Source organism: Diplotaxodon limnothrissa, linkage group LG10 (assembly GCF_057381915.1).
Source record: "Diplotaxodon limnothrissa isolate DT_005_m linkage group LG10, D_limnothrissa_male_GT1.1, whole genome shotgun sequence".
Lineage (NCBI taxonomy): Eukaryota > Metazoa > Chordata > Actinopteri > Cichliformes > Cichlidae > Diplotaxodon > Diplotaxodon limnothrissa.
In genome coordinates, this window is record NC_140605.1 from 27,675,302 (window position 1) to 27,686,464 (window position 11,163).

The 11,163-nt window shown below is 40.6% G+C and overlaps 1 protein-coding gene across 2 annotated transcripts; it reads right to left on the reverse strand.

Moving 5' to 3' along the window:
* Positions 1-3,453: 3,453 nt before the first annotated feature.
* orai2 (ORAI calcium release-activated calcium modulator 2) lies at positions 3,454-9,344 on the reverse strand. 2 transcript variants are annotated; one of them, XM_085364056.1, is made up of 3 exons: positions 9,078-9,344; positions 7,217-7,440; positions 3,454-6,310 (listed from the first exon to the last, which is right to left on the reverse strand). In XM_085364056.1, the coding sequence occupies exons 2-3, from the start codon at positions 7,433-7,435 to the stop codon at positions 5,741-5,743; spliced, it is 789 nt and encodes a 262-aa protein (XP_085220182.1). In that variant the 5' UTR covers positions 7,436-7,440; positions 9,078-9,344; the 3' UTR covers positions 3,454-5,740. The 2 variants fall into 2 exon arrangements, with proteins under 2 accessions (XP_085220182.1, XP_085220181.1); XM_085364055.1 differs by having other exon boundaries at positions 9,062-9,344.
* Between the last annotated feature and the right edge of the window lie 1,819 nt (positions 9,345-11,163).

Genomic DNA, 11,163 nt, shown 5'->3' on the forward strand with positions numbered 1-11,163 from the left:
TGTGCTTTTTTTTTTTTTCTCTGACTGAAATTAGTTTCTCCCACATTTTCTGTAGATATTAAATTTCACTTTGTTGGAACTGAGAGTGAGCTTGATTTTTATTCGTTCGTTATTTTACAAATGGTCTCACCTTACCGTGTTAGGTAGGGTGAGAAGCTTGACGAGGAGTTTGGCATAGAGACGACATTTCTGTGCATTAAAAGGTGCTTTTGTAAGGGTTCCTAGGTGAGGTATTTAGGGGATGTCATATTGAGGCAGTGCTGGAGAGACTGTATCTTTTGGCTGGCTTGGGAACACATGGGGTCACCCTGGAAGAGCGGGAGGAGGTGGCTGAGGAGAGGGTCTACTGCCCCCGCAACCCGGGCCTGGACAAGTGGCACAGAATGAATATATGGGTGTTTTGTTTTTGTGTTTTTTTTTTTTATTTTTTATTTTATAGCTGACACAACTAATGGACGTATGTGACTGTTTAAAGCCACCATCAGTGCTCCTTTAGTTTATCAATGCTAAATCACAAACTATAGGTGAGTCAGTGTTCCCTGTGTATAAATGGTTAAAGAGTGGAGTCATAAAGAAAAATTATTATTTTTTTGTTAGCTAGACATTTGCAACATATAAGTCAAGGCAGAATACACAAAGTCTCAAAGGTAACATATTTACATACACAGAATTATGTATACATCTATAGGGTTTATAGGCCTATATTTAGCCCTAGATTGACAACAAAGTAAGGAATGTCACACAACATTCTTGTGTACTAGCCAAATATGTGGATTGTTAACATACCTTTGTGTGCTTAGTCACTCTGGGTTTTAGTTTCTTTTATCCACATTGCTGGTGCCGCATTGGAGTAGAGTGCAGTACCAAGACCAGAGAAGAAAAGATGTTCAGATGGTTAATGCCAGAGGAATACAAACTCTAAGAGTGAAAAGAATAGTAAAGAATTTATAGGGTGTACATTAGACATGGGGATTTTTTTTTTTTTTTTTTAATAGTAAGTATTGACCTCTTAGAAGCTAAAATTACCTCAACCTGACAAATTAAAGCTGTGAACTGGCACATATGCATTTAACATTAGTGCTATAAACAGGTTATGTGTAAACGCGAGTAAAATCTTCAGTAAAGTCTAAACTGCAAACTCAAAATGGTTATTTGAGATGCTCTTAAGTATACCTTAGTGAAACCAATCACTGCAATCCTGGTATATGGAAGAGCAATGGAAACGTGCAAAAAAGAACTTGGTGTCTGAAGGTGTGTGTGTGTGTGTGTGTGTGTGTGTGTGTGTGTGTGTGTGTGTGTGTGTGTGTGAGATTCTGCAGATAAGTGCTTGGCAGTGATGTGTATGAAGTGTGTGGTGTCATTCCTGTCACTGTGTGTTCAGGAGTGTGATGTCTTGGGGGAATAAACTGTTCCGCAGTCTGGCAGCGAAGGCCCGGATGCTCCGGTACCTCTTTCCAGAAGGCAGCGGGGTGAAGAGTGTGTTTGAGGGGTGTGTGGGGTCCTCCACAATGCTTGTGGCTTTGCAGATGGAGCGGGTGCTAAAATTGTCTGTGATGAAGGGAAGAGAGGCTCAAATGATCTTCTCAAATGCTCGTTGTAGGGTATTGCAATAGGATACGGTGCGGTTACCATACCAGAGAGTGATGCAGCTGCTTAGGACGCTCTCGATAGTCCCTCTCTAGAACGTGGTGAGCATGGATGGAGGGAGATGGGCTTTTCTCAGCTTCCGCAGGAAGTAGAGACGCTGTTGGGCCTTCTTAGTTATGGAGCTGGTGTTGCGGGACCAGGAGTGGTTCTCGGCCAGGTGGGCACCAAGGAATTTGGTGGTCTTGACGACCTCCACAGAGGATCCACTGATGTTAAGTGGACAGTGATCTCTCTGTGCTCTCAATCATCTCCTTTGTTTTGTCAACATTCAGAGACAGGTTCTTGGTTCTACACCAGTCAGTTATCTGCTGCACCTCCTCCATATGCTGACACAGTCGTGTCATCGGCGAACTTGATGTGGTTTGAACTGTGCATTGCTGCATTGCTGCACAGTTGTCTGTGGAGCAGTAAAGAAAAACACCTGATGGAAGTCGGTGATTTTTCCTAGTGGAAAAAGAGATGTAAACAGAAAATAAAAAATGACCTAAAAATTGAACTCTGTGCTACACCACAGGTAATATGTACTGCAAACTATGAATGATTGCTCTACCTGAAGGTCCTTTCTGAAAGGGTGTTCTATAACTAAGCAAATATAGAGTCCTTGATGACAACCCATGTTTAAAGCTCTATGTATGAGCATAGGTCTCTTTTTACTGAATCTCAAATTCTCTCTTTGCTGTAAATGTTGGACCGAATTCTAAAATGACACCAAAATGTTTCAAGTTTCTCTTTTTGAAGTCTGTTTTTAAGTCAAAGCCAGCGTCCTTCAGTAGTCTTTGTGCAGCCGGCTTAATGGTTCTCTGAATCCTGGACAGAGTTCTGTTTCTCTTACAAGGTTTGAGTCTTTCAAAGGTTAAGTGCTTCAAAATATGCACAATGTCCTCCACTGCTGAGCAGAGGCATGCTCGCTGCTTCATATAGCGCACTGCACTAGTCTTAGACATGGGCTAAACTTCACTTGGTGACACTCATCTAAACAAATGATTTCAAGCAGAATTTACATTTCAGGAGTACAAGAATTCCTGTTTGCTCACCATATTCATCATCACTGTTTAGCATTTTTATCAAACTGTTAAGAGTGATGATTTAACTCAGTGCCACACACAGAAACCTCTGGCTTTAAATACCGTGGATCGTTCAAGCCATGCAAAATGCTAAAAAAGTGCACTATCATATTGATATTGCATGTTGGAGATCTTTTACTTTTTTGCTGTCTCGTGCTGTTCAGGATGTCTTTGGCTTGCTAATCAGTCACAGTCAATCAGTTATTTTGTAATACTGGCAACTGCAAGTTCCCAGCTAGCAGGAAATCCTCCCACAGTGTTGATGACGTTCTCACGGCCTTCTCAAGAAATGTTCAAAGAACATCAGAAGGACGTTTATCACTAAAATAAGGTTCCTTACAAAGGTTTGTCTAAGACATTATGTTTTTGACAGCAGTAGTCTGAAGATGTTTTTACTATTAGCATGTAGCACTGCAGGAATGCGTCACAAAACAACACAGTGTGACCTGTTACCTCAATAACACCACCTCACATTACAAGACTTTTTTTTTTTAAGAACGTTTGGACATTTCAGGCCTCAGTCTCATCCTGAGAAGATTATCAGAACTAGTTTACCTGGTTGGGACAGGAGCAACAAGACAGGAAAAGTTTGATTTTATTTATCTTTTTCTCAAGTACCATTTCCTCCTGTGGCCATTAGTCAAGCCACACGAGGTCAGTTCATTTCAATAGACAGAGTGAAGATAAATCATTATTTTTCACAGTGCCTAAAAATGGACGTGGACATAAAAGACACAGAGAACTTTTTATTTTTATTTTTGGTAGCCTTCAGGGTGTTAATTATCTTACAGCACAGGTCTCCGTGTCCTCTGCAGTATCCATTTAAGAAGCAACAAACACAACACAATGGAGGACGTTCTTTGATAAGAAACCGACACTTACTTACTGTACAATTAAACTACAAGTGCACTTTTTTCTGTTCTGAAAAGAAAGAAACGACACATAACTGAGCAACACTTTGGTCAGTCATATTTGGAATGTTGTTTTGAACATTTTTCTTTTTTCAAACATCGTCATTCGCCGTGCGGATTTCCGTTCATGGACCCGCACTTAACTGAAAACATTTAAAAAACTAAACTGTAAACACCATAAATCATGCTCGTTACATGCACTTTGTGACTGTTCATATGTGACTCTTCCTCCAAATATTTGGATGACACCCAACTCACATTTTAGCTTCACTACATTTCCAACAAAAGATGTACTTGTGTTATGACCTTTAGCAAAACAGCGTTTCATAAAAGGCAACAATTCTGTAAGGCAGAACTATATTTGGACAGTAACACATTCATATTTAAGCAATTTGTGCATCATCAGTATATACAGAATAGACACATTTGACATCTTTTACAAAGGATCCAAGGTCTTAACAGACAGTAAAAGCTATTTGAGTAAAAAGGGAAAAAAAAAAAGGTTTGAGGCATTTGTGAGATTTTGGCTGAAAAAACACTAGAATGCAGCTTTTTTAAGACATACCAACAATAGATACTTAGTTTAACAATTCCCCTCCAGTCAGAACAGAGACACCGCACAGCTGCTTGCAGTTTGTTGTATACCCCACTGGAGGGGCAGGTTGAGGGTGAGCAATAAGGCCACCACATAATGCATGAGGTCTGGGGTTCAGTAGCATTTCATCAAACCTAAATCAAGTATTGACTTTGCTATACAAAGCCAAATCTTTGAGTCTCTCACAGAATCCATCTGACAATTACACACAACTCGCGTTTTTGTTGGCAGTTACACTTTGCCTGTCATTATAGAGTTAAGCATGTAGGTGCAAAAAGCTGCATCTTTCTATATCAGGATGGCTGTGGCTCAGAAGGTAGAGCAGGTTCTCTAATGATTAGAAAGTTGGTGGTTTGATTCCCAGCTCCTACAGATTGTGTCTAAGTAGCACTGGGTAAGAAATAGCTTCCAGTGCATACATGTTATTCAGAAAGTGCTTTGTGGGTGAATGTGGCTTGTATGAGTGTTCAGATATAAGTGCTGTAAAAATATTAAACCTTAACTTGGTACAACTAATTAAAAAAAGGTAAACTGACCAATTCCATAATTGACATCAAAGACCTTCTACAAACCTCTCTCTAAAGTAGAATTTTTCCACTCTGGATTGAGACTCAGACCCCTTTCAGACACACATTCTTTAACTTGAATCTGATGGCACCTAAATGTGTCATCTTCAAGTGAAGTAAAACCTTGGTCAATATGATAACCGCGTCACAGGATTATGAGCATCTCTTTCACCTTTGTGAGTAGCTCGGCTCATTATAATGTCACGTATACGACGATTAATATAATGATCCCTCCCACAAAATGGCATCTGCGTGGGAGGGATGGTACAGATGCATAAAGAAACATGTTTTCAGTAACAACAGTAGGAAAAGCTGAACGTTCAAAAGCATCGTTACACTTTGCATGACAAATACTGCACGCTATGGCTCTCTCTGTCACAGTTATGCCTAAATAAAGCTGAGCATAGAGACCAGTTTTCAGAAAAGACAATAATCAAACAAAAGCCACATTACATTATGGCAAATTACTTAAGGCAAGATGATAAACAAAGCTTAATCAGAACAACTTTTTGAGAATTATTGGTTACTTTTATGCCATTAAGTGAGGACTTATAAGAGATTCCAAAAAAATGAGTCATTCTCAGACTGAACAAACATTGCAACAATGGAATCATCACCAGCTCCCAACCCTAACATGAAAACAGAGATATAGCAAGAATGGCACACAGAACTTAATAGCCCTTTTTTTCTGTAAACCTTTTAACTTGACCTTTCATCAGCACAGATTAAAGATTGAAAGCACAGAAAAAAGTCACTGCACAAATCCTACAATACAAGTTCACCATAAGAATAAATTAGCAGTCTGGAACACATTGGTTGTCGGCACTGCAACACTTTAAAGCTCACTGCTGACATGTCCAAGGTATTAAAAGTGACCAGAATACATTTTAGAAAAGGGAGAGAGGGTTTGATAAATATATGAGACAAAGTGAAGTCATTAAAGCTGCCGTCATGTCTTCAGACATTCTGGAGTCCTCTCTCGTGGCCGTCCAGCTGCACCTTAATCTTGTGCAGTTCTTCGATCTCCTGGTGGTGGCGCTCTGTCTTGTGGCGAACCAGAGAGCGATAGAAGTGAATGGTGAACACCACAAAAATCACCCCCACCGGGACCATGATGATGGTGGAGGCCAGGGCAGCCTGCCAGCCGGGGTTCTGCTGCGAGGGGGTGGTGGTTTCCAGAGGGGTGGCTGATGTGGTAGTTGTCTTTTTGATCTTGCCAGATTCTACAGGCAAGAACTTGATCCAGCAGAGGAGCACCACTTCTGCTAAAAACAACAGGATCCCCAAGGCTGTGGAGAAGCCCCAGGCCAGCTCGATGTAGTAGTGCATGCGTTCGTGAGGCGACTCGCTGACGGAGTTGAGGTTGTGGATGTTGCTGACAGCTTCCACATTAGGAAGAATGCAGGTGCTGATCAGCAGAGCAAAGAGGTGCACTGCCACCAGGATGGTGGTGCACACACTGAAGGCGATGAGAAGCAGACGAGGGTAACTGTATTGAACTTCCAGCTGCACCTCAACCATGGCCACCTGAGACATTTAAACAGAGACATATCCAAATTACTCTACATCCATGAGTACATCAAAGCACACCAACACAATGCAAACTATACTACGCAAAGAATTTCAGGCATTTTCTAACCCTTCTGTATGAGGTCCCATTAACTGTGGTCAGAAGTATTTAAGCCACTAAGAAAGAGCAGTTTTTTGGCAAGTCTAAGCCTTCAGAAACTTTCTGGAATGTTAACTCTCAAGTCAGATAACAACCACCATGCTTCCAGGGCTGAAAAATAAAGCCAACAAACTGCAGTCCCTCAAATGGAGGCTTGAATTGGCTTCAGCATGAATAAATCTCTAACTCCAATGATCAGGGGTGTCAAGCATAAGGCAAGAGGGCCAGAATTGGCCCAGCAAAGACCCGGTGGCGCGCGCGCGCGCACACACACACACACACACACACACACACACACACACACACACGGGAAATGAAGCGGTTTATGAAATTTCAGTTTCTGGGTCAGTGTCAGATTCTGTTTCGAAGGCAATGCGTTTTGCTCTGTCTGCCTTACTCTCCATAGCAACAGAGGCTGTGGCTTGTCTTGTGAGAAGCCACAATGCCAGAACAGCTACAAATGCTTCTTCTTGATGAGCAAAATAATTAATTTACTATGGAGATAACAAAACAGCAACTAAGTTAACTATATAGCTGTTACTTTGTGGGAAAATTGCTGTCCAAATTTGATCACAACAGAACACAAGATGTGCTTCTCTGTCAAAAACTTAATTCATCAACTTTAACGATATATTTAATTTATATTGTCAGAAAAAACACTCATCCCATTAAGAATGCAAATGGACAGCACAAACATGACATTTAAAACCACTTCCTTCCTGCAGGTTAGTGGGGATTTTTCATATTAGACTAAACTGACTAACCATTGCAAAGCCAGACAACAGTGCAGAGGTCCTGCTGGAGGCCTTCAGCTTGGCACGGCTCAGATAGAGTTTCCTCCATGACAGTGCCTGCACTGAGTGGTGGTTGGAGCTGACCAACTCCAGGTAACTACGTCGCACCCAGTCCCTGTAGTCCATCCCACTGTTGTCTGGGGCATGCTCTGCTGGAGAACCCATAGGCACATTCAGCTCACTGCTCATTTCACCTGGTGGATATGAAGCAGAGACAGAATCACATCAATGACCTGGTGTCTCAGATCCCATTACAGATTAAGATTAGAGATATGAGATTAATACACGTGGCATGTTTAAGTGATAATAACAAAAGTTTTTTTTTTTAAATCTCCTGCAAGAACCCTTTGACATGTACCACTTTTATGCAAAAAATTAAGCCACTTTAGCGTGATTCTTACTTTAGCGGTTAACAGTCACAGCTGTTAACCGCTATTCTATCACATTACCATGAACTTTATTTTGAAAGCACTTCCTCAAATTAATCACCAAATTATGATTGATTGAGAAGCAGGAGACAGTGTTAACCTTGTGATCAGCGTACTGTGGGACATTTAACAAAACCAACCTTTTTTTTTAAGTGACTCATTTTGAAAACAGAAAACTTCCCTTGTGGTCACAGGAGATACGCATCAGATACAAAAATTTACATTTGGTGATGCTGCTGTGGACAATTGTAGCTCATAAATCATCAATCTGTGACATTCATATTTTTAACCATACAATACTGCAGCATTTATAGCCAAGATGGTTTACCAGCTCCTGCCCATATCTAGGTCTGTTTACATATTACAAAAAAAGAAAAAAAAAAGATACATCATGGGTCCTTCAGTTTATTAACTGTGATGTTATCATAGTAACCCAATAAAGTTTATATATAAAGAAATGCTCGGTTGTGAATGTTTATCTTTGCTGTGTTTTCTCGTGACCATCAATCACAGGAGCTCACTATCCAAATACTCCCAAACTCTGTGTGTGTGAGTGTGAGAGAGAAGAGGGGGGCTGTCTCAACAATGTTTTGCACCAACAACCTATTGGCAAAGAGCCAGGGGAGCTAAAGGGAGGGAACAGGAAATCACTATTGTGGAAAAAAAAGACAAAGTTAACGCATGAATACAAACAGCCATGCCATGAGTAAAAACACATGAAAAAAGCAAAGACTTAAGCATGTATATATAAGCACATATCCACTGGCATATTCTAAAGTGATGCACTCAACAACAATATTCAACAAACTGCACAGCAGCAGTACGTCTATCTCCCTTCACGATGTGCAAGCACAGGCTGTGCAAACACAAACCACTGAATTTTACAGTTTGCACTTTAACCATTAATGCGTCAGTGCTTATGATAGTTAGATATATAGATAGTGGTGCGCACTATCTCGCCCACTCTCTTTCTCTCCATCTATCTATATATACACACACACACACACACACACACACACACACACAGACAGACAAGTGCAAAACGGTGGCCCCATGATTTTGCAGGGGTAACACGTTTCAGCAGATGGGTGCACCTTTACGTCTCTATGTATATTTAGAACTCTGGTAAGTTGGCAGGATCCGTTTACAGAGTTTCGCTAACAGAAAGCTAAAATACCGCTGTTATTTCAGTCAGCGTTAAACAGTAAAAGCCGGAAGACATAATGCGAATACTTATGCAAAAAATCTGGTGCGCATTTTAGCCTGAGTCCATCTTCACCTGATATGAGCACCATAACAAAATTCAGAAAAAGCAGGTCTCTACCAGCTAGCTTATTTAGCTAGCCATTCTCAGCAAGTTCGCCTGTTCCTTAACTTTCCGTCTTACCTATCCGCCAAAGTACCTTTTAATTACGGGTGCAAACTCCGAGACAGTCCTCTCTCCACGTTGCCACCCGACAAATGAACGCTCTCCGGTCCTCTCCGGGTGTTTTAGTCAAACAACTTCCGCTCTTGGCTTGTAGTTAATCAATAAAAGTACCCCCGTTTCACTCCTGCATCTGAACCAGGTCCTCCAACTGCACTGCTCTCCTCCATACCCCGACAACCTGCGTGACAGTTGCGCTTCAATTCCAAGTAAGTTCACCTGCCGCCTGGTTTCCTGGTTCGGATGGTGCGGTCCCAGCAGAGTGCAGAACGGAAGCTGAGGAAAACTAAAGTCCTTAAAATAAAAGGTTTCCGCTTGGGCGTGTAACTTTCAAAATAAAAGCAGGTTGAAGCCTCCCGGTGTCTCCTACAATACAAGGAAGACTGTTCAAAAAGCCCCTTTCATTGTTAATGCATAAAATAATTCCACATAAAACACTTAAAAACAATTAAAGAAAGTTTAACAGTGAACCCTGTTCCCAATAACACTGCATTATAAGCATAAATAGTTGTCTAGACTGGGTTTAGAAAAATGACTTGCACCATGTTGTGATTGTTTCTAGACCCAGCAATGCTTTATGTCACAATCTCTAAAGTAGGCCTCTCACTGGGTTAATAAGATACATAAATTAAATAATGTTATTATACCTCTTAAAGTATGTAATAAGACCTGTAATGTTAATTTTAGATCAAACTCAAAAGTGCAACTAACTGTAACTGGTGGGTAAGATCATCCAGGGCTATTTTGGAGGTAATATCCTCTGTAAAGCTGACAGAGTGGTTATATCCCTCACACCACTGGCACTAGCAAAATGCCAGTATGTGGAAGTGCATTTACTGCTGTCAAAACTTTTTTTTTTTAGATGCATCTATTTAAAGATTTTTCATCCAGGAGCCAGGCTCACGCTTGCCACTCATGTCAGTTTCCTGTGGCTGAAATATTGTATTGTATATTATGAGAAATCTTGCCTTATGCACAAAACTACTTACCTGTAGAGATCTTTTTTTGGTTGTTTCTGAAATTATATTTTAAGAGTAACTCTTGACAAATTGTCTATTTAATTTGCATACATGCTTTTGTTGTTGAATACCTATGTAGTTGCTGAAAGTAGCTGGTCATGCCTTTGCACCTGCTGTGAGGATTGCGAAACTCTTTACAAACAGAACAGTCACTGCTGTTTGTAAAGAGCAGTGTGTGTGCTGAAGTGGTCCCAGATATAATCCGGGAAACACTGGACTTCTATGCTCCTTTAAAAATGTTGCTGCATTCCTCAAATGATGAACTTCAGATGGAACAATAACACTACATGTCCTGAAAACTTCAAACAGCTGTAGACATATCAACAGCCCCCCTTGACATCCTTCAACAATGCTGACTAGCGAAAATCAGATCTTAATCCACCTCGTGCCAACTCTGACTCTCAAGTATTATTGTCTTAATCTCAGTATAACTGCAGAGAGATCATAAATAGCAATAGATTTACACGTGGTCTAATCAGCAGATGAAATTAACTCATTGAGAGTAAAAGAAGAAGAAAAAAATCCAACTAAATCTGGTATTATCCTAATGTAAAGAAATCTGTTAATAGGCCAATGAGAGGTAAGTGTGTCTGACTTCTGTAACATAACTGGTTCTTATTGTAGATTTACAGTACTGTGCAAAAGTCTGGAGCCCTTCTTATTTCATTATATTTTTCTAGGAAAATACGTGTAGTTAAAAAAGCAAGCAAACATCAGTGAAAATACAATATTTGAGGACAAACATAGTTTATACAATTCTAACAAGCTTGAAAATCAATATTTGGTGTGACCACCTTTACTCTTCAGCAACTGGGTGTCTTAGGTAAGCTGTCCTGTACTTTCTTTAAGTAACTCCAGGAATTGTTCTCCAGGGGTCTTGAAGGAGATTCAAAGCTCTTCTTTGGATGCTGCCTGCATTTGTTCTGCTCTCTGTCAAGATGATCCCACACTGCTTCTGGAAGCTGAGGAGGCCAATCCATGGCTGATAGTGTTCAATTGTGTCTTTTTTAACCAGGTAAGCATTTACTGCATCTGCGCAGTGTG